The 22,731-nt window shown below is 38.3% G+C and overlaps 2 protein-coding genes across 5 annotated transcripts; one reads left to right on the top strand and one right to left on the bottom strand.

Annotated features, from left to right (window-relative positions):
• Positions 1 to 1,338: 1,338 nt before the first annotated feature.
• On the top strand, positions 1,339 to 15,913 carry LOC103707068 (villin-3-like). Of its 2 annotated transcripts, XM_008791423.3 has the most exons (23): positions 1,429 to 1,591; positions 3,041 to 3,154; positions 4,273 to 4,372; positions 5,215 to 5,283; positions 5,375 to 5,617; positions 5,709 to 5,886; positions 5,969 to 6,101; positions 6,248 to 6,410; positions 6,782 to 6,929; positions 7,084 to 7,187; positions 7,376 to 7,531; positions 9,893 to 9,961; positions 10,068 to 10,136; positions 10,263 to 10,400; positions 10,525 to 10,653; positions 12,746 to 12,893; positions 13,032 to 13,042; positions 13,139 to 13,279; positions 13,417 to 13,542; positions 13,766 to 13,831; positions 14,605 to 14,923; positions 15,006 to 15,214; positions 15,305 to 15,913. In XM_008791423.3, the coding sequence occupies exons 2-23, from the start codon at positions 3,099 to 3,101 to the stop codon at positions 15,416 to 15,418; spliced, it is 2,889 nt and encodes a 962-aa protein (XP_008789645.2). In that variant the 5' UTR covers positions 1,429 to 1,591; positions 3,041 to 3,098; the 3' UTR covers positions 15,419 to 15,913. The 2 variants fall into 2 exon arrangements, with proteins under 2 accessions (XP_038983999.1, XP_008789645.2); XM_039128071.1 differs by lacking the exons at positions 3,041 to 3,154; positions 4,273 to 4,372 and having other exon boundaries at positions 1,339 to 1,591.
• A 367-nt stretch (positions 15,914 to 16,280) lies between these two features.
• LOC103707069 (apoptosis-inducing factor homolog B-like) lies at positions 16,281 to 20,833 on the bottom strand. 3 transcript variants are annotated; one of them, XM_039128074.1, is made up of 5 exons: positions 20,538 to 20,833; positions 19,137 to 19,393; positions 18,989 to 19,036; positions 17,695 to 18,146; positions 16,281 to 16,810 (listed from the first exon to the last, which is right to left on the bottom strand). In XM_039128074.1, the coding sequence occupies exons 1-5, from the start codon at positions 20,651 to 20,653 to the stop codon at positions 16,544 to 16,546; spliced, it is 1,140 nt and encodes a 379-aa protein (XP_038984002.1). In that variant the 5' UTR covers positions 20,654 to 20,833; the 3' UTR covers positions 16,281 to 16,543. The 3 variants fall into 3 exon arrangements, with proteins under 3 accessions (XP_038984002.1, XP_038984001.1, XP_008789646.1); XM_039128073.1 differs by having other exon boundaries at positions 18,989 to 19,039; XM_008791424.4 differs by lacking the exon at positions 18,989 to 19,036 and having other exon boundaries at positions 16,304 to 16,810.
• Positions 20,834 to 22,731: the final 1,898 nt, after the last annotated feature.

Here is a 22,731-nt window from a genome sequence, read left to right on the forward strand (position 1 = left end):
GACAGGCGTTCGCTGCGACTCGGGCCCTTTTACGTTCCTTACCAAAACCGCTAGATCCTTCGCTGGCCACGTGCGCCTGCCCCGCGGTGCCTTCGCCGTCGTATCCCACAACAGGAGATGACGTGTCACGCATTACCGCCTTCTTTCTCTTCTGGGCCCCATGTTCTTTTCCGGCTGGGGTCATCCACGTTATCAGACAGCGCCGATGATGCATGAGAGGAAACAGCGGAGGCGCCCCGCAAAGATTCCAAAGGATCTCCCGCCTCGATTACCAAAATAAAATAATGGTTAATCGGAAAATAAGTCTTAATTAGTCTTAATTATCCAATTTATTTCACTTTACTCTTGAGAAAAGTCCAACCCATTCCCACGACCTACCCGTTTCATCTTTCCAAACCGGCAGTTGCTCACCGTCAATTGATCCACTCTACACCATCGAACTCCAAACTCCATTGCAACAAACCGAGATACCAGCTACATGGACACGCGTCGAGGAACAGTTTCTATTTTAGTGTCTTTCACGTCTCGGGGCCGCCATCGTGCCATCGGTTACCGCAGCTTTTGCCTCCAGCGCCAAGAGAGCAGTCTTCGGATCCTCGGAAAGCGCGCAACATCAAACAGCAATTTCGCAGTTCCAGCACCCGAACACGCCTAAATTTCGCGGTTACAGCTCCAGCGGAATCCAGCCATCCTACGATCCTTGTGCCCCTTTTTGCCATCATGGCAGCCGCTGCGGCTGGCCTCCACACCCCTCTGAAAGCTAAAGCTGGGCTAGTTTTTCTTTTTATTATTATTTTATTATTTTTAATAAATATTTTTTAAAATATCAAATTTTATATAAAATTTTTAAAATTAATATATATATCTTTGTAAAATATTTATTTTATTATTCTATTTTGTTATTCTTATTTTTACATATATATATATATATATATATATATATATATACCTACATCAATGCCGTTACAAAATTAACGATTTCAAAGCAAAATGATTAAAATATTTTTAATAGATAGGTGTGCAAAAAAAAAAATATTTATAAGCCGATCATGATAGAAAATACAAAATAATTTAAAAATTTTATTTTATTTTTAATTAAAATAAATATAATTTTTATTAATAGTATTAAAAAAAATGTTATATTAAAAAAAATATTTTATGAGAATAAAAAATAAATATAAATTTGAAAAAGGTGCTTACGTAAATTTAAATTTTTAAAAGAATATTCCAGCAAAATAAACTTTTTCTTTTTATACCTCTGCTTAGTTAATCCATTAAGATTCGCTAAAGAAATTATTTTAGATATGTTATTTGTTCTGTTTTAATTTAATCATCAATATATCCTTTAATCTTTACAGACCATCTCCGGGTCCTTTGCTTCCAACGGCGACAAGCACGCCCTGCACTTATCATTCGCCACTCTCTCCCTCTCTCTCTCTCTCTCTCTCTCTCTCTCTTTATTATTTTCTTTTTTTGGGATATTTTTCCTTCTTCCTTTGGCTTCGAGATCGATCATGATCTAGGGTTTGCGCCCTGGTTCTTGCGCCATCATCGCCCCCTTCGCTGCAAGGTTGGAACTTTGAACGCCGAGGTGAGGTCCAACTCCGGGATTTTCCTTCGTTTTTCTCTCGATTTCTTTTTTAATGGCATTGGCAATTGTAGTTTTCGGTTCTTCAATTCTCGACAAAACGACCGAATTCTAGTTTTTAAGTGCGTCGTAAATTTGCTGCGGTTCCCGGGGTCCGATCTGGTTTCTGAGGTGGTGTCCTGTTCTTGGTTTCGTTCTGATCGCCGTTTCTTTGCTGAATCGGGATGGAGAGGGCGGCGCCCCTCGTTAAGATACGGTGGTCGATCTGAGACTTGAATCTTTGTTGTTGGTTTTGGTATTTTCCCTTCTCGTGGAGTTTGGATGGTCGGCATGCCCTGGCCCTCTTGGAGACTGGGTTTGAGCTTTCTGGAGTAGGAATTTGATCGGTTCTCGGGATTAAAGCTGTCTGGTTAGTAAAATAACTAATCTTTATACATCGTTACTTGGTAGTAGACGGTTTTTGCTTGTGATTGTCTATTGTCAGAAGTTTTCGGATTTAATCAAGGATTCATACTCATGTTTTGGTCCCTGGATGATTGGTATTCTCCATAGAGTCGCTCCTGTAGTCATCGAATCTGGGTCATTTCCATATCTGAGTCATTTGATTGAGTAAAAATCTCGTCTTTCTGCATCAGCTATATAAGATTTAAACTCGTTGCATGATCTGGAAATCTTCTAGGTTGAGTTAAAAATGGTTTTCATTTCTGTCAAGACATCTATTTGGATCAGTATTTGGCACCTACATATATGGTGTATATGGTATCTTTTCCCTTATTACCTTGGTCGAGATAAATGAAATATCCTCAGATATGAGACTGTTATGGTATTATATCAGCCAATTTTTTCCAATAATATTTTCTATTAAATGGATTATCAAATTAATAAATCAATGCCTTCACAGCAGTTCATCTTGGTATAATGCCGGCCAAGATTTCCATATCTTGGTTCTTTTCGTAGTTTCTCAAGCTTCCATCTTGGCCAAGATAAACTGAGATCTTGATTCATCCAAATACTGATCACCCACTTTGATGACTCATATCTATTTTTTTTTTCTCATTTTTTTTTAAAAAAAATTGCCTCCAAACTTTCTGAGTCAAGTGTTATTGTTTCCGATTTCATTTAATTTGTTCTCAGCCATCACACGTAGGATTCCTTTATATAAGGCTGTCCTCGTCACTTACTGCATTCTTTTCTGAATTAACCTATTGCACTGTTCCATATTTTTTGTTTTTAAAAAATGTGAAGCCTTAACATACATTAGTCTTTCATAAACGGCTGGAACTGGCAATCATCTGCCTATTAGAAATTTAAATTCCAAGGATTTAATATAAATTTATAGAAAACTTGCAGTTATCTTTCTGTTCTATTGTCTTCTTTGTGAAATTAGTAATGTAATTCTGATTGTGGTTGCTTTGGCTAATCATCTCGTCACCTATGAATATCCATTTGCAGAAATTTTCTGTATCCAGTTTGAAGCTAGAGTCAAGATTCCAGAAGGCCTAAGGACAATATGGCAGTTTCTATGAGGGATTTGGATTCTGCTTTCCAGGGGGCTGGACAAAAGGAGTATCCTTATTATAATTTTTTTAATCTGAGGCTGTTGGAATATATTTTGCACAGAAGCTATGCAATTGCTGACAGCACCTATGAGCTTTTCGTTAGAGCATCTAGTATATACAATGGGAAAGCTATTGTGTCCAGCATGCCTGTTAGACTCTGAGGCTTCTCAAAACTTTTTTAACTCCCATAATAAGAGTTGACAGGACCCGCGAGAACCATGTGTCATAAGAATTAGAAAAAGGAAAAGTTACATGGGTGAGTGGCCTCGCTCAAAGCTGTGATTTCACCCCTTCATGGCTCTTCTTTTTCTTTTTTTTCCTATGGGGAGCACGTCTTGGTTTCTAGTTGTTTATGATGACAATTGGTGGTGATCAGTTCTTTGAAAACAGACATAAGTAATTAATAAATTCAAAATTGTGCTGCATCTTGTAATGGTAAAACTACTAAGAATATTGAATGTATAATAAAGCTCAAGCTATCAGAGGTGGTTCATGTTACATTCCTTACAAATAACGTAAACCATCACATTTGTTTGATTCAACATTCATGTTGTGAAGAGGATGCCTTTCCAAAACTGATTAGTGGCATCATTAGGATCCTGAAAAGTTGTATTAGATTCTTAGAGTCAGATTAAATTGTCTTAACTGGTTTGACATGACACTCGTAGATACATATGTTAACTCAAAATCCAAATGACTTAGTTTTCAAATCTAGGTTTTTAGGGGATGGAGAAATAGCTTGTAGTGGCCTTCAGAAGATGGATAACATAATTGCTTGGTTCAAAGGATTCTTAAAGAATGAATTGTTTACCATCTTATTGGGTAAGCAGTTATTTCATATGGGTAGAAGAGAGTATAAATTGTGCAAAAACCAAACTATGAGCTAGAAAGAGTCCTACTATTCTCATAAGAGGATGATTATGTGGAAAAGAATTTATAAAGCCAACTGCTTGTGAGTTTGATAAGGCATGTTGGTCATAATAACTGTGGGCAAGATGATCATAATAACTGTTGATAAATTAGTGAGTACTGTTGCCTCGCTGTTTTAATTATTATTTTTTATCTTCTTTGGAAGCAGTTCTTATTCTGATATATACAGATTTTGTATTCCTTAATGACAATCAGTGGATTGGAGATATGGCGAATTGAAAACTTTGTCCCAATCCCTGTGCCAAAGTCATCCTATGGAAAATTTTTTACAGGAGATGCTTATGTGATTTTGAAGGTACTTTGTTATGCTTTACAACATACGTATGTGCCATATCTACCTATGTATGCTACTAGTCTGGCCTTACTAAATTATTTGGTGATTTAGGAGGATCATCTGACCTATCATGGACCAATCTGGCTATTTAAGTAGGTCTGGACAAGCTTCAAGAGAACAATCCACCACATCTAGGACTTAGTCGAGTATCCACACTTTGGAAAGCCATAATTTGTAATCTAAGCAGAATTTGGTGATGTGGCTAAAGATGAAGTTGATAGAGGAGTCAAGATCTAGATTTTATCCAAATTTGAAAATTTTTAAATATTTTTATTATTTTGTATTTTGTTTCTTTTTAAATTATGAGAGGACTCTGGCCCAATTTGGGTTGGATTTCACTAGCATAAAAAGAGGAAAGTTTTCATCTTCTTCTAACTAAAGAGGAATTCAACACAAACAAAGAGTCAACCTCTATAGAATATTAGGAAATTTGCAACTTCTCCTTATTTAGCTAGAAGAAGAATCTAACTCAAATAAAGGGAATCTCACTAGTATAAACAAAGGGCATATACCATGGTTTTGGAGAATGGACATAGAGGGAGTGAAAGCAAAGAGCATAGACTCTTTCGCACTTTTAATGTTCGGACTTGGAAGAGTGAATGCTACACATGCTTCACATCAATTTGTCTTGTTCTTTATTTTTGCTGTAATATTAGCTATAAACATATGTAGATCAAATGTTGTCTACCATGCTGTTTTTCTCTGGACTTGGGATTTTCTTCATGATATTATGTGTATTCCATGCATTCCATCAATTCAAATTTCCTTATATACTAACAAACAAAATCTTGATTTTTGAACAGACAACTGCCTTAAAAAATGGTTCTCTTCATCATGATATCCATTATTGGCTTGGTAAAGATACTAGTCAGGTCAGACCCTTTCCACTTGACTTTATCTTTGGAGACTATTTGTGCCAGGTCTTTTAGCTTGATGATAATTCTTAATCATTAATTGATATAGGATGAAGCTGGGACTGCTGCAATCAAAACTGTTGAACTGGATGCAGCCCTTGGAGGACGAGCTGTTCAATACCGAGAGGTACAGGCTCATGAGACCGAGAAATTCCTCTCCTATTTCAAACCATGTATCATACCACAAGAAGGTGGGGTGGCATCTGGTTTCAGACATACTGAAGTTAATGAACGTGAGCATATCATACGCTTATTTGTCTGCAGAGGAAAGCATGTTGTCCATGTAAAAGAGGCAAGTCATATATATCACTGTGTATCAGATAAAGAGATCACATTTTTCTTCTATCTTGAGTTTCTTGGATGAGCCTTTTCTTTCCTATCAGGTTCCTTTTGCTAGAGCGTCTCTCAACCATGATGACATATTCATTCTGGATACCAAGTCCAAGATTTTTCAGTTTAATGGAGCGAACTCATCTATTCAAGAAAGGGCTAAAGCTCTTGAAGTTGTGCAATATATTAAAGATACTTATCATGACGGAAAGTGTGAGGTGGCAGTTGTTGGTAAGTTGATTTTGTTCAGGAGATCTTATTAGTGGTTGGCTTGACAGTGATTAGATCTGATTGTTTGAAATGTTGTCAATAGAGGATGGGAAGTTGATGGCTGATGCTGAGGCTGGAGAATTTTGGGGTTCTTTTGGTGGCTTTGCTCCTCTTCCTAGAAAGGTGGCCTCTGAAGATGATAGAAATGGGGAGGCCTTTTCTACAAAGCTATTATGGTAATTGTTCTCATGATGCCATTTCTGGAATTTTTTCATTATGTGAAGCATCACCCCTCATGTTTTCTCCATATTAGAATCTAGTCATCAGAGCAAAGATTATTCTGATGTATGTCATTTCTGATAGAAACTGTTTACCTTTGTAGTGTTGCTAAAGGACAAACAGTGCCTATTGAAGCAGATTCTTTGGTACGAGAATTATTAGATACAAATAAGTGCTACTTGTTAGATTGCGGTGCTGAAATTTACATGTGGATGGGCAGAAATACATCACTAGGAGAGAGGAAAAGTGCAAGTGCTGCTGCTGAAGTAATTCCCTGCTTTCTTGTCTAGGGTCTCTTTGAATGTCCTTCTAGATTATCCATGTGAGAAGGGTTGAGGAAAGAAGGCAGGAAGATGGAGAGGTGAGAGGGAGAGGGGAAGGCTTTTGAACTTTCAAGCCCAAGATTTTTGGGATTTCTGAAATCCCTCTGTTAGCTAGATTATGGTATCCTGAAAACCTTATAGCTGTGAAAGCAATGGCCTCCCTCAGTTGTGTTATATACTTGGTCAACTACTGCATGAGAAAATATCACATGGCTACTATGGTTGGGCATCCAACAGACCCTTAATATTTTTTAAAGCCTGGTTCATTCAATTCTGTTTTCCTATGATATGTTTATGTGTATATTGTCATACAGGAATTACTTCTTGACTCTAGCCGACGAAAAGCTTATGTTATTCGCATTATTGAAGGATTTGAGACCGTAAAGTTCCGTTCAAAATTTGATAAATGGCCACAAATGACCGAAGTGGCTGTATCTGAGGATGGTAGGAGCAAAGTTGCAGGTAAGTGAGAATATCAAACCCCCCAACCCCTCTTTCTTACATCCACATCCGTATCATTAATCTCTTTTTTATCCATATCAGTAATTTCTTTTCTTGCAAAGTAAGGTTGTGCAGTTAATAAGGTTGTTCATGACTTTTTTCCCTTCCCATGTAGCACTTCTTAGACGCCAAGGATTAAATGTTAAAGGTCTTATGAAAGCTGCTCCTGTGAAAGAAGAAGAACCTCAACCATATATTGACTGCACAGGCAATTTACAGGTGCTATTGTAACCCCTTTTCCTTCTACATTTTGCTCTGATGTCATAACTGTGGCTACCATTACAACTAAAACCATGCAGGTTTATATGCATTTATGTTCATGATGACGAGGCTGCTAGCCTGACCGCACGTTGCACTTCAAATTAGAGGCTCAAATGATAAATGTAATGTTGGATTTCAATGCACAGGTTTGGCATGTAAATGGCAAGGAAAAGATTCTTATTCCATCCTACGACCAGTCTAAGTTTTATAGTGGGGATTGCTACATATTTCAATATACGTATGCCGGTGAAGATAAAGAGGAATATCTTATTGGCAGTTGGTTTGGGGAAAAAAGCATTGAGGTAAATGTTTTTAGTAACTTAATGAGCATGTTTTCTTGCAAATATGACCTAGAAACATTCGTTTTAATATGCTATGTGGTTCCTAAGATTCAATTTTAGAAAAATTTCTACTAACAAAGTTATGGATTCCTCAAGTGTAAGTTGTATTTAAATATGTTATGTACATTCATCGAGCAGACAATCATTTATTTATTTTTGGTCTCATTTTCTTATCACATTCATGTATAATTTTTGTTTTATAAATGAAGTATGGCTGGGTTCATGGTCATGATCACGTTATTCTTTTCATATGAGCCTGTACGCAGCTTGAAAGTCGTTTGACTTTTTTCTTTCATTTTTTTTCTCTTTCTATAATGTGCATTTACATGAACAGTTTGAAAGCAAATTGTACATTGCAGAAATTCATTTTATTACACATCCCCCATGTTCGCAAGGCATTCGTAATTCCTTTTCGATTTAATTTTTTGCTAAATAAATTATGGTGAATTCTCATATTGGCAATCTGTGTTGATTTCCATCAAAACAAGACAAGCTGTTTTGATAAATCACTATCAAGAAATAACAAAGTATTCTCTCTCATATTGGTCCACATATATTTAAAGATTATTGTACAATGCTAGATTTTTACAAATGTACTTTGAAAAATATCATTAAAATGAAGTTCACATATCATCATCCTAGAACTAATAGGCGGAGGCATGGGCTATAGTATCACATGATTTAGGAGGATCACCAGACTTGATGTCAACCACTTTGACCACTACGAAAAGGATTGAACAGAATTCATGAGTAAGATCCACCATATCAGGAAGTCAATCGCATGCTAATTTTTTGGAGGCGATAACTTGCCTATATAATGTCCGATTGAGGTGTTTCTTTTTTTTTAAATCGGATAATTTTCAAGCTCTATGACATGGCACCACCTCTTAAGGTTGTGGCACGCCAAGCGATCGGGGTCAAGTTCCATCATTTAGACTCCAAAATATGTTGATTAAAGCCAAAAAAGTTTTTGGAGAAAGATTTTGACCGAGCATATCTTCTAAGGTAGGAAAAATTAGGTAGAATAGCTGAAGTCAAAGTTGATGTTAAAGTTGAGACCTATTTCCTAAAGGATTTTAGCTTTTTTATGATTATTTTTACTAATTATGTATATTTTGGGAAAGTCGTGTCCTCAAACTGTGCGAGGATGAACCTCACTAATTTAAATAGAGGGCTATGCAACCTAGCTTATTATCATGGATGAAAGAAAAGAACATCTAAATCCTACTTTCGCAAATTTTTCTACTTTTTCTAAATTTTCTTAAGAGAGCTGATGGAATTACTTCCTTCTCCCTGGTCCAATTAGGTTGGCATTAAAGCTTCGGTCCTCTACATTTGTGGGGGCCTTAGTTTATGATCTAGATGCAAAAGCAGTATAAGTAGATGGGAGAAGGGCCGTCAATGCTTGAAGTACATCGAAGGATAAGGGTGAGTGTGGCTACTACTTCTATATTAGTAGATGTTGAAATGAAAGGATATTTCATACAATTGGAGGATGAAATTGTCCGACTCACCAAAATCGTATCTTGACTAACAATGCTTTTAAAGTGGATGTTGAAATGAAAGGATATTTCATACAACTGCAGCAAAGCTATCTCCCACGTATGGAGATGAGGATCTACGATCAAGGAGGATGAGCAACCTGAGGGCACTCAGGATCCTCTCTGCAACATCTCAAAGTCACAGCTCAAATTGAGATTCCCGTATATATGATGAAACTATTGATGTAGAGAAGCTGGATAATTGGTCTGATTAGTTAGAGACTTATGTCACTATCTATGGATATGCTAGTCTCTAAAAGGTAGCTTTTACATGCCTTAAGCAAAGTCGAAAGGTTTGATCGTGAGATGGGGAATCGGGCATTTCGCCATCTCCAATTCTAATTTAGCAGGAGCTAAATCCCCTAAACATGATTTTCTTGTTCAATTATTGAGTGTTTGAACATATGTGAACATTCACGGTTACAAGTTGATGCTTTAGTCAGAAGGCACTTGTTTGGATGAGAATGTATGACCTATTAATGCTTGTATTAAATGGTTCATGGCTTGTTTATCTTGGCTTGCTTAATATTCTATGTATGTTTGTGAATTTTATGACATTTCATACATTTTGAGCACCTATTCAGCTTTATAAGTAGCATGCTTATAGAGGGGCTGAATTTGTGTGAGAGGTGTGGCTCATGTGGAGCTATTAAGTGTAGTTCTTATAGAACTATAAGTCAAACATGTTTTGACGATGGAATTTATATTCACTGATCATGGATATTGAAGATTGCAGTATTGTGAATTCATTATATTCTGACTCATCTACAATTAATTATAGGAGGAGAGGACTGCAGCCATTTCACTAGCTAGCAAGATGGTCGAATCTTTAAAGTTGCAGGCTGTTCAGGTAATTTATCAGTTGCATCACTTTGTTTTTTGAATGGAGTAAATTAATATTACACCAATTTATTATAGTCGTAAATCTTAATGATTTTCTGACTATGCATGTACAGACTCGCTTTTATGAAGGGAAGGAACCTGTTCTGTTCTTCTCTATCTTCCAGAGCTTCATTGTGTATAAGGTTTGTTTCTATTTATCAAAATCTATGCTGTGTATAGGACTCCTTTTTATTTCCATGTAGTTCCATTCAGCTCTAATTATAGCATCAAGAACTATGTTGAAACATGCTGTATTTGTAACTTCACAGGGTGGTCGTAGCTCTGGATATAAGAAATATGTTACTGAAAATGCCGTCACTGATGAGACATATTCAGAAGATGGCATTGCACTTTTTCGAGTTCAAGGATCTGGACCAGACAATATGCAAGCAATTCAAGTTGATCCAGTATGTTCTTCCTAAGTTTACCATCTTTATTCTACTTCACAACAAATTAGGGTTGTGGCTCACAGTGGATCATTTTATTAAGGTACATAGGGTATTATGCTGATTTCTTTTTCATTTTGGTCAGGTGGCATCATCTCTGAATTCATCTTACTGTTACATATTACATAGTGGCAATACTGTTTTTACATGGTCTGGAAGCCTTACAACCACAGTTGACCAAGAACTACTTGAGAGACAGCTAGATCTGATTAAGGTATGACAAAAATTTTTACTAATATGATCAGATCAATCTTGTCAAAGTTCTATAATGGACTGTGTGAATGTTTTTACTCTACTTTGTCATGCAGGAATATCTTTACATAACCATTTCTAGTCTGATTTTATCAATATTTTTTTAAAAAAAACATGAAACTTATACTCCTATATAAATTGAGGAGGAATATACTCCTATGTTTAACGGACATAAAATTGCTATACAGGCAATATCTGGCATGTCTCACTTTTATTAAGTAGGATCGCATATCCAATTAAATGACTAAGAGCTTAATTCTTTGTACTTTTTAAAATTTTAGTGCTTTTAAAATTCAGTTGTGACATATGGTCTTCATCAAACACTTTGGAAAGAAGCTCAAAACAGCAATAATTTCCAATGACTAAAACGTCACTGCAATGGCTTGAACTTTTTGACCATATATCTTACTTGTATAGTCTTTTACTGGACATACTAATCCCAAGGATTCAAGTATCATGCTGTACCATACTGACCAGTATTTTATATGCCTCTTGGTACTGATACTGTACTTACACATGGTAGGTGGTATCACCTTTGCTGTGCCAGCACCAACTACCATGCTGTGCATTGGTATGGTAAGGCAGTGTAGCGGTATGGTATGATACCTGCCAGGCTGCTCCCAAAACCTTGACCGATCCCAGCATCAAACATGGTGGCCTGGATTTACGTATTTAGTTTGGTATGAGGCATTTTTTGTACAGTCCTTTTGAAGTTGCTACATCTCGCATATTGTAATGAAGCAAAAATCTCCAGACAGGTTTCATTATGGGATAAAACGTGATCTGGATACCCATTTTTTTTTCCTCCTCTGAGTTCTTTAACACAATAGGGGCTTTACTTTTGCATAATTTTCTCCCCTTTCTGTTTTTTTTCCCACTGTAAACTCTCATAAATCCTATAATAGAAGCTCAGCAAAACTATCCTTAATAATTCTTCCCTGCATCTGAAAACACATAATTGGATTACTTGTTAGAAAAGGAAGTTGATATTTCATAGCTTCAGTATAGCTGCAAAAGGACACAACTTCAAAATGTTACCATATTATGTTTCAAAATCTGATTGGGGCCACTTACTTTAATTGTTTCTACATGTTTCATGATCTGATTCCGATATTGACTTCCTTGGACGCTCTCGATATATCAAACAACTACAATCAATTCGTGTGGCATGCTTAATTTATATGTTAATCTTGAGAGAATTAGATGGAAGTTTTGAACATTACATCATGTTATAGAGAAGCATCATCTATGATACTGGAAGTTCTCCACTTGGATCAAGGTCTATAAAAATGTCCTAGTTACAATGTGTAAAAGATCTTCTTAAACTTGATCATGTCTTTATCATCAACTGACACTTGAACCTTCTTGATATTATTGTATTCCTGCATGACTACCTTCTTCCTGCAGTCCTGCATGAGTCGTAAAATTTATCTGGACTCTCTTTTCATACTTGCAAACTAGAGGTCTATATGTCTGATTTTTGTCAGAGTGTATTTAGGACCTATAAGATATTATCTTATTGATTTTAATAAATGGAAATTAGGTTAAGGCAAAGTTTCAAGTATGGGCATTGGTCAGTGTGCCGGTAACCCACTAGCATGGTACTTGCCATGTGGTGCTGGCACACATGCCCCACTATGCTAAGAAAAAGAAGGATTTTAAATCTTTTTTAATTAAAAATACTTTTATAAAGAGCTTAATAAGTGTCATGATGACCAATGCTGCGTGTTGGTACTGACCCGCACATAGTGGCACAGTGGATGCTTGAAACCATGGATTAATTTCTTTTCTGTAATGAATAAAAATGTTACTGTAATATAATTTAATTTAGTTTAGCCTATGAAAAGAAAAAAAATTTGACTTATGACACTTTGGTGCATATTAATCATAATTATGGTTCTTCTAATATAATTTTTGTAGCTAACTTTCTTTTGTGACTTGCTTTGATGTGTAAGTCTGACTATGGTATCAGAATCCATGCAGCATCGGCTTAAATATAAATTTAGCTATTTCCCCCCTCTATTGGCTAGGTAATTTTCTTTTGGATTTTTCAGCCAAACATGCAGTCCAAACCACAAAAGGAGGGAACTGAAGCTGAACAGTTTTGGAATTTGTTAGGAGGCAAATGTGAATACCCCAGTCAGAAGATTGCGAAAGAACAAGAAAGTGATCCTCACCTATTCTCGTGTACTTATTCAAAAGGTAGGAAGATGAAGAATCTGCTATTGGTCTTCATTGCCTCTTTTTTCCTTTGATTTGTTGTCCATTATTATGGCTGAGCTGTTACATTTTCTGTTTCACTGTATCAATATGTGCTGTGATGTGCATGGGAACTTGCAGGCAATTTGAAGGTGTGTCTTGGAATCCTCTACATCAGTCTTGTAGGAAACTGGTATTGGTTGCCCTCTATCACCTAAATGTTAAATGTGGCTGTGCTGTGATTGCAGTTAACAGAAATTTTCAACTTTACCCAAGATGATTTGATGACGGAAGATATATTCATCCTTGACTGCCACTCAGACATCTTTGTTTGGGTTGGGCGGCAGGTTGATTCAAAAAGCAGATCACAAGCTTTAAGCATTGGAGAGGTATGAATTATTATGCCTTTGTTAGAAGTAGGTGTCTTTCATCTGTCATATTTACTTTGCAAGCAGACATTTGCCATTTTGATTTTAGTTAACATCATTTTTCTTGGTTGTTTATACGTTTTGCTATTTTCTCCCAGCAATTTCTTGAACATGATTTTCTTCTGGAAAATCTATCTCAAGAAACTCCAGTATATGTTGTTGCAGAAGGAAGTGAGCCACCCTTCTTCACTCGCTTCTTCAACTGGGACTCTGCAAAATCAGTGGTTAAGTATTAAATAATATTGTTGAAATTCCATGTATCTTTATCTGATGCTTTTTCTGGCAGTGTTGCCACAGTTGCCTAAGGGAACTTCTGAGTGGTATTAGTTTAGAAACCATGTTAGTCATACTAATATGCAGCTACTCTGACCCTGAATAGTTGGGACATTGCTTGATAAATTTTATTATGGTTATGGTATGGCCCGGGAAATCTCTTTTTGGTTGCAGATGCATGGTAATTCATTCCAGAGGAAGCTAGCAGTAGTGAAGAATGGAGTAACTCCAACATTAGATGTAAGAAACTATCCTTCCCTTATCTCATATAGCTAGCATAGTTCTCAATTACATCATAAGCTTTAGTTAAAAACCTTTTTTTTCAAAAATCAATATTAGTATGTAGACTGATTTGGAAAAGGTGCAGTTCATAGGCATGAAAGTTTCTAATGTTTATGTAATGGTAGAGTAAGGCCAAAGTGAGTTCGTAATTTAGTCCTTGTGTCATAACAGAAAGGCCTCTTTATGCGACGTTGTCTTATGTTTGGCGTCTCCTTTTTTCATCCCTTGCCGTTGATTAGTCTTACAAAGAAAAGTCATGTAGATATGCTAGTTGCTCTCTCTATATTTTTCTCTGCGGAACCTGCTTAATTATGTCGGTAAAGGAGAACTTATCAGTTGGTTCCTTTTTCCAACGTGCACAAGCTCTTGTTGAGTTAAATTCATCTCCAAATGACAATCAAGTCTGAATGTATAGAGGACCATCTGTGGCAGCATGCCGTAGTCTTCTCTAGCCAAATATTCTTTGTAAGAGTAGAATATTTGAAAGCATTAATACTTGAATTCTTTGACATGCTGCAACTATAAATTTAACAATGGCATGCAAGGAATTATAGTTAAATTGTAACTGAGACCACTCCTTATGATGTTTCTTGAAAACTCCACCACCACATGATTGATTTCTGTAGCGCTGTGTTTTTTTATTTATTCTTGCTCATTTATGATTCTTGAAGAATTCTTTCTGCAAGGGAATTTGGGTGGAAATTTCTTGCTGATTAGATATTTGCTCTCAGAAAACCAAGCGACGATCACCAACATCATATGGGGGTAGGTCTACTGTGGCAGACAAATCTCAGCGCTCTAGAAGCATGTCGTTCAGCCCTGACCGTGTTCGAGTTAGAGGAAGATCTCCTGCCTTCAATGCACTAGCTGCTAACTTTGAGAATCCAAATGCCAGGAATCTCTCAACCCCTCCTCCAGCAGTTGGGAAAGTTTACCCAAAATCTGCGACACCTGATTCTGCAAAGTTGGCTCCCAAGTCAGCAGCGATTGTGGCACTCTCTGCTTCTTTTGAACGGCCGAGGGAAACTATTATACCAAAGTCATTAAAATGTATGCTCAGCAATCTTTTGATAGCACAAAGGATCTATTTTATACCAAAAGCTAATACCTTTTTGCATTTCTTTGGCTGAAGTGAGCCCTAGGATCTACAAACCAAAACCAGAGGTGAACGCAAAGGACAGCATCACTGCAATAAGTAGTAGAACTGAAGCTCTCACCATAAAGGAAGATGTGAAGGTGGGTGAAACTGAAGATGAAAAAGGGCTGCCAATATTCCCCTATGAACGCTTGAAGACATCATCTACTGACCCTGTTACAGAAATTGATGTAACCAAGCGTGAGGTAAAACATCAGACCATTTGATCCTATATTGAAATCTCTATCCCAATCAAATATTTTTATCCTTGTAATTATTTTTTCTTCCAATGGCAGACTTATTTATCTGCAGCAGAATTTAAGGAGAAATTTGGCATGACAAAGGAAGCTTTCTACAAGCTACCAAAATGGAGGCAAAGCAGGCATAAAATGGTTCTGGAGTTATTCTAAGTCCCTTAGCCCTGCTGTCACGGGGATGGATAAGACCTGCCTTGCACATCTATCTGAGTACCTTCCAACTCTCTCGCAGTCAAATTTGTGATTGGTCCTATCAAGTGTGGTTAACCTGCATTCGGGGGACCCATGATTAGGATTGAAGGGACAGCGTCAGTGCTTTTTTAGCGGCTTCTGCTCCCAAATAGTTTTGTCATCATCAACATAGGTTCTCCATCCGTTTTTCCATGTTTGATATCCAGCTTTTCTTAACTTTTCCATCTGGTATTCTTTATGAGATCACAGTCTTGGTTGTGAGCTTGCATTTTTTTTGTTTTATTTATTTAATGGTTATTTTTTAAAGGTCAAAAGGGGTTGTCTCAGAAAATGAATGGTTGTGTGATGTAGTTGAGGGAATGGAAGGTGCGTACACTAGTGTAAGACATTTTTACGGGAAACCAGCTTGCACCTTTGTTTTGTCTCCTCAATAAAGCCTGATTCTGCGTGTGTAAAGCTTTGCATTGGTGGCTTGGTCTGCTTTCATGAAACAGCACTTAAAAAGAAGCCAACTAGTTTGCCTCTGTTTTTCCCACTTGCATCATATTAGCATATCAAGTGTAGGTAAAGTAAATTTTTGACCATTTCGCCAGGTCCGCTTTTTCTTGGAAGCTACGGCCATGTACTGTAAGATCTGAAAACAAACCTTTTTGAGGGTGCGAGTAATCTAGTATATTCTTGAGTTCGAAGTAAAATTACTGTCTGATGTTTGCGAATAGTTGATATTTATTCTCTTTCGAGCAATTAGCAATGCCATCTTTCCACGGAGATATTGTTTGGACATCATAATTCCATAAATTCCAACTCCAAGTAAGACTTCTGATGAGAAGGCTAGGCTCGCAAATGTAAATTATCAACATGCAGGTTTGGACCCCTTTTACTCATACAGTTATGGTCATCCAATATCATAAACTTAATTAGTATACATCACTATTGTAGTATTGTCCAGGGCCAGGAAAGAAGAAGAGCAAAATGAGGATCATTCACACAAACATTACAGGAAATCAATACACAATCACAACCATGACAGTATTACAGCAGACATGCACACTGCAAGATCTCTCGATTCCACAAGCAGAATTATTTTTAGACCACACGAGGGCCTACTCCCATCATCTTCCTGGTCCTTCCGACGAACAAGTCCTTGGATTTGAACATGCCAGGTAGCCTCCCGCTGATCGCCGTAAATGGAAGCTGAGCCACTCCCCGCTTCCTTCCCAGGGAAACTACCGCCATGGCTGGAGCAGGCTTGTAGGTGGCCAGTTTGCTTTCCCTACCTCCCTTCAATAACAGCTTCAGGTTCTTGGCCACCACTGCTGCCTGGTCCTGTGCTAGGTAACCTAGTTTGATTTCCTGCCCGCATGATAAAATTTGCCTCGTAAGGATGAATATCTGATTAGCACAAGTACTTGCTCAAATATCGAGTTGGAAGCATGCTCAAAGTAAGGGACACAGATGCATGACAATCTCCATCTATAATCCATGACATGTCTAAGATTAATAGTTTGCTATAAAGAAATATATCTGCCGAACTACAGAATAACTTGAAAAGTATTGAGATGTGGTTTCAGTGAACAAAAGCTAATGGATGTGCTATTTTCCTCCCGTAGAAAAAAGCAATAAAAAAATAAACTTTAAGCAGGACTCGACCAACAAAATTCCAAGGAAAAAAATCAAGGTGAGATTTCAGGGATGGCATCACCTGAAGACTCTGGATCCTTGTTTATAAATATAAGGATGACCACTGAGATTGGACTATCTACCATTGACCATACCTAGCATTTGGCAACGCTGCCTTTTAACTCAAACAGCATTTTCTAATGAAATCACCTCTTCCATTCAATTGTTGCTCTCTTGGAATAAAATAGAGTAAGGGGCCCCAACCAAAAGTGGTTTTTCATTTATCAACCACCCATGACTTCTCATGTGCATGTAGCCATCATTTCAAACCAAGGCTTTAGATCCCGCAAGATGAAGCCATCCCGATTTTTCTGTGGAATGGGATGAATGGTCATTCTATCCTATCGCAATACTTGGGATGGAGAATGTCTCAAGACATGCCAATCGGGATGCTAGAATGATGGCAGGATAGTTCGAGCCTAATGCTTAGAATGATGCCCATCCTGTCCGAGAGACATTCTTCTGGGATTTGAAACCTTATCTCAAACAGCACTTATTCGGATGAAAGCTGCCCAACCATAAGAGATGGTCAAGACCAATAACGATTTACTACTTACATGGATATCGGTGATGTCTCCAATGGCAAAGATATTCCTTCGTCCTTTGACTCTCAAGTTCTTATCCACCATCAATCTTTTAGACTTGTCCAAGCTTTCTTTCAGGAAAGTCTCCTGGAGCCATGTCGAACCCAATGGTCTACCCACACAAACAAAGTGGCAATCAGCGGAGACAGATTTTCCTGCAGATGTTGTAAACACTCTTTCTCCTTCTGTTATGGAGTCTAGATCGACTGACTGCTCCAAAAGCACATCGACTCCCTTCAGTTTCAACCATTTTAGTGCCTTGTTTGAAGCTTTTGCTCCTATAAATTCCAGCAACCTTGGCCCTTTGTGGATCAGAGTCACCTTCTTCTCAGGGTAATCAACTGAAATCTCTCCAGCAAGTTCAACGCCCATTCGTCCACCTCCAATGATTAGGACAGAGCTGGATGATTTTATCGTAGCGTTATCTGCGATTGGAAATGATAAGAGTTACCAATAAGAGAAGAAATAGCTTTCAAGAGGTGACTTTTCTTTTATACACATATTGTGAGCATAAAAATGAGCGATCAGAATGTTGCTCGTGGTTGAGGAACTCGAAAGGCTTTCTATTTTCTAAAGCCATCTTACAGAGATTCATCATCTTTTGTGAACTTTAGAAATACGTTCATCATGAGATAAAAATGAAATAAAAATAAATAAAATTTTGATGACTAAGTGCTACATGGAAAATATCAAAAAAGAAGTTTCTGTGCACAAGTCTTAAATTTCTTTAAGCAAAATATATTAGATTTAACTATAAACAACCACTGGTCCTCTTAAACATGGAAGACAGTAGTCATCTATAGCTGTTGATGGGGAAATCATCTTATATAAAAGTGCTATCTAATCTTTTAAGCGACCAAGACCAGCAGTTTTAATGATAAGAACTGTAATAGCAATAATCAATGAAGCTGCACAAGGGAATTTCACTTGATATAATTATGCTGCTATGAAGCTATATGTGGACTAACACTGGTCACAAGCAATTCTCTAATTGTGTGAACCAAAGACAAATTATAGCAAACAACATCAGAAAAAGGATATGAAGATAATAAACCATGAAACATGACAGAAATTTGAACAATTCAGTGAGAAGCAAGTAAAAAAATCAGCAGTAATGTATGGCTAAATGCGAAAAGAACCGAAGATTTAAAAAAAGAAAAAGAAAAAGAAAAGAAATAGAGAACATGCATTATGTGAGATGAAATTTTTAGTAGAGGATGACATATGTATATAGCATCTTAAAGAAGATAATGGTCATTTAACATGCCTTGCTGAAATTGCTCTAGCCTGTCCTTCCTGCTTCTTGGTGTGGGATCTGCTGAAATAGAGAACATGCATTATGTGAGATGAAATTTTTAGTAGAGGATGACATATGTATATAGCATCTTAAAGAAGATAATGGTCATTTAACATGCCTTGCTGAAATTGCTCTAGCCTGTCCTTCCTGCTTCTTGGTGTGGGATCTGCGTGGCCAGTAGCTAAGACAAGATAGTCATATAAGATTGTCTGGCCATCTTCAGTAAACACCTCTGATTCAGTGATACCGGTAGCACGGGATGTAATAATTCTACCATTAGACAGGTAGTCAGTGTGGTTGATCAGTATCCTTTCAGCAAACGACGGTTCCACCATTGATCTTAGGCATGCCCAAGGGATCTCAAAATATTCCTTCCTAATATCAGAGAAAAAAGAATAACATTGGACAAATGGATATGACCCCTCAAAACATGGCATACTAGTTGTCAAAATCTTTGGGAACTCAAACACAAAACATGGCATAATTTGCATATATCGAGGAGAAGCTGCCATCAATAAGGACTGGCACAGAGCCACTCCTAACTATAAGGATTGCTCAACTTTTATGAGTCTCTGGTAATTTAAATCTATGCTTTAAAATACAAAAAACAAAGATCTGTTTTCTGAAAAAGATCAAAATGAAGGTAGTGGATAAATGCTTGACCATAGCATTTCCAAATGGAAGTGTCATAAACTTTCTTTAGCATTGCCAACAGAATTATAACGAGAACATACAGAAGTATAGGAGAATTTCTGTATAAAGTATATGGAAATACTTCAGCGAATATAAAAAAGAAGAGAATAAATATGACAAGTAATTTCTGACGAGAACTTACCACATAAGATGATTATATAGAAGAAAGATGAGGTTCTGCTATAAGCTAGGCATGCACTATTCAAGCCCCACAAAGATGAGGTTCTGCCCAAAGGGTATTGTCATTTAACAAACTTAGGCATGGAAAAATACTAAAGAAACCATAAAGTGCAATCCCAACTGAGTCTGAACAAAGTTTCTCCCATAATAAGGTATTTTATTAGAGTACGAGTTTTATAAAAATTCTCCAGTGCCTCATATACTTTAATGAAAAAAAGTTCTGTAACAGAGAGGTTTTCGGTTACATCCCTCCATCCATTTTTCCGAATAATATAGTTGTCAAACCAAGCCACCAAAAAAGTTTACAAATAAATATCGCATGCATTTCCATTTATTTTTTTTCATACAATGATCTCTCTCAATAGAAAAAAAAAAAGAGGACAATTTTCATGTAAAATCAAAGTTGATATATTTATAACCAAACTCCCGGCTAAACCAACATTATAAGATCCTAAATCCACGTAGCACTGCTCCAAATTTAGATATATCTCAAAGAAAATTAAAGTAATACAGAGGAAATGGCGATCCTATAACTAAATCATAAAACTGCGGTATACATTACTCAAGGAGAAAGAAACATCCCAATTCATGGCAAACTAGTCCAAGCCAATACGATGAGGACAAGAAAAGAGGAGGAGGCTCTTACGGATCGATAAGGACTACATCGGCGTCGAACTGCATGTTCTTAGCGAGAAGGGCGCCAGCCACCCCTCCTCCCACCACCACCACCACCTTCCTCTTCTCGCTCTCCCCACCTACCATGGCGCAGAGCACTCGGTCACAGGGAGAACCAAGCGGGCGAGACCCAAAAGGCCACGAGCTCTTCGGTCGCCGAAGGGTGAGTAGATCTCAGTTCCCACGCCCAATGCCTCTTCCTTCCTTCCGAGTTCTTTCATACAGAGGGAAGCTGCCGACAGGTGGATCTGGCGTCTTAGCGTGGAGCTTCGAGTATTCCCTACAAATTTGGACCGTTCGATCGATGCCAACTCAGATTGTCGAGTTGGCAGCGGGCCCGCACTGAACTGGCGCAGAATAAAAGGCTTTGCCTTCTACAAGTTTGAATTATCTTTATGTTTTTTTAAAAAAATAATCTTGTTTGGGTCCTCTTCATTGGGTGGTTCTATATACACCCCTCCTATTGCTCAGGACACCCCCCAAAAATTAAAAAAAATTAAATACTCTCTACACCCCCCCATTTGCTAAGGACACCCCTAAAAAATTAAAAATTCCTAAATTACCCCCCACCCTCCCTACCCCCTCACCTAAATTGCTCTCTACACCCCCCAAACCCCCCCACCCCGCTCTTCCCCTCCAAAACACCCGCCGGCTTCTCCCTTCCGCCCAAAAAACCTCGCCTCAAGCACCTCCCCGGCCATCTCCCGAGCAACGAGCACCTCGCCGGCGGAGGAGGAGGGGGGAGGCGGAGGAGGAGGACGGGGAGGCGGGGGGAGGCGGAGGGGGAGGTGGGGGATGGGGAGGAGGAGGAAGGAGGACGGGGAGGTGGGGGAAGAGGAGTGAGAGGAGGTGGCGGAGGAGGAGGACGGGGAGGTGGAGGGGAGGTGGAGGGGGAGGTGGAGGGGGAGGACGGGGAGGTGGAGGGGAGGAGGGGGGGGAGGTGGGGGATGGGGAGGAGGAGGAAGGAGGACGGGGAGGTGGGGGATGGGGAGGAGGAGGAAGCGGGCGCAGGGGGGAGGGGGGGAGGAAGACGAGGCGGAGGGGTGATGGAGGAGGCGGAGGAGGAGGAGGAGGAGGCGGAGGAGGAGGACGGGGAGGTGGGGGATGGGGAGGAGGAGGAGGAGGGGGAGGGGTGATGGGGGAGGCGGGGAATCAGGAGGGGTAGGAGGGGGGAGGCGGAGGAGGAGGACGGGGAGGTGGGGGATGGGGAGGAGGAGGAAGTGGGCGCAGGGGGGAGGGGGAGGAAGAGGAGGAGGAGGGGTGATGGGGGAGGCGGAGGGGGAGGAGGAGGAGGCGGCAGTGAGGAGGAGGGGGAGGGGAGGAGGCGGCAGTGAGGAGGAAGGGGGGTGTACTGAGAAAATTTCAAGGGCAATATGGTAATTACACTAAAGGTTAGTTTGGGTATTTTTTTTTTGGTTTTTGGGGGGTGTCCTTAGCAATAGGGGGGGTGTATATAGAACCACCCCTCTTCATTGCTTAGCCATAAGGCTATGCAATTCCAGGTCTACCCTCCTGCTATCTTCCAGGGAGTTCGTCCACGTTATTAACTTATTATCTATCCTGAAGTCCACCATGTCATCCACTTTGATGCATATATGGTTTTAAAATTATGTTTTGGATATAATATAGAGGAGAAGTGAAAAGAAAATAGGTTTTTTTCTCTTACAGAAAAGGGAAAAAATGATTTTTGAATTATCTCATTTTGAGACAAAAAAAAATTATTGTAAATGTCTAGTTTCTTTTTTGCTCAAATCCCTTATATTTGAAAAAAAAAAAACCTATGAATTTGGAGAGAAGTTATTTCTCTCAATTTCTTTCCTTTTGTTTTCACTTTTTTTTCATTATTTTTCTAATCAAAGAAGAGAAACTCTTATTTTTTTCTCTCTCATCTCCTTACTTCTTCTGTCGATCCAAACAGGATGTAAATTATAGCTACATTTTTTTTCCAGCACTATAGCTATATTTGTTGTAATAAATGAATATTATTTATTCTGTCTATGTGATTCATTTCAGAGCTTTTATCTGCAAAAATAATTGATGTTATTTAATTTAATAAAACTAAGGATACACGTTTAAAATAGTTTGTAGACATTTCTTGGTCACCTTTTTTATATAGCCATTATGTTGTACGACTGGTTGGGTGTGAATATTATGTTGATTATTGG

This window comes from Phoenix dactylifera, chromosome 7 (genome assembly GCF_009389715.1).
Source record: "Phoenix dactylifera cultivar Barhee BC4 chromosome 7, palm_55x_up_171113_PBpolish2nd_filt_p, whole genome shotgun sequence".
NCBI classification, from domain to species: Eukaryota; Viridiplantae; Streptophyta; class Magnoliopsida; order Arecales; family Arecaceae; genus Phoenix; species Phoenix dactylifera.

Coding starts and splice junctions, on each gene's coding strand:
- LOC103707068 (XM_008791423.3), top strand. CDS start 3,099: ATGGCAGTTTCTATGAGGGATTTGGATTCTGCTTTCCAGGGGGCTGGA. Junction 10,137..10,262: donor AGAGCTTCATTGTGTATAAG/GTTTGTTTCTAT, acceptor GTAACTTCACAG/GGTGGTCGTAGCTCTGGATA. Junction 14,924..15,005: donor TATACCAAAGTCATTAAAAT/GTATGCTCAGCA, acceptor CTTTGGCTGAAG/TGAGCCCTAGGATCTACAAA.
- LOC103707069 (XM_039128073.1), bottom strand. CDS start 20,653: ATGGTAGGTGGGGAGAGCGAGAAGAGGAAGGTGGTGGTGGTGGTGGGA. Junction 19,040..19,136: donor GCTAGAGCAATTTCAGCAAG/GCATGTTAAATG, acceptor TCTCTATTTCAG/CAGATCCCACACCAAGAAGC. Junction 16,811..17,694: donor GAGACATCACCGATATCCAT/GTAAGTAGTAAA, acceptor TCATGCGGGCAG/GAAATCAAACTAGGTTACCT.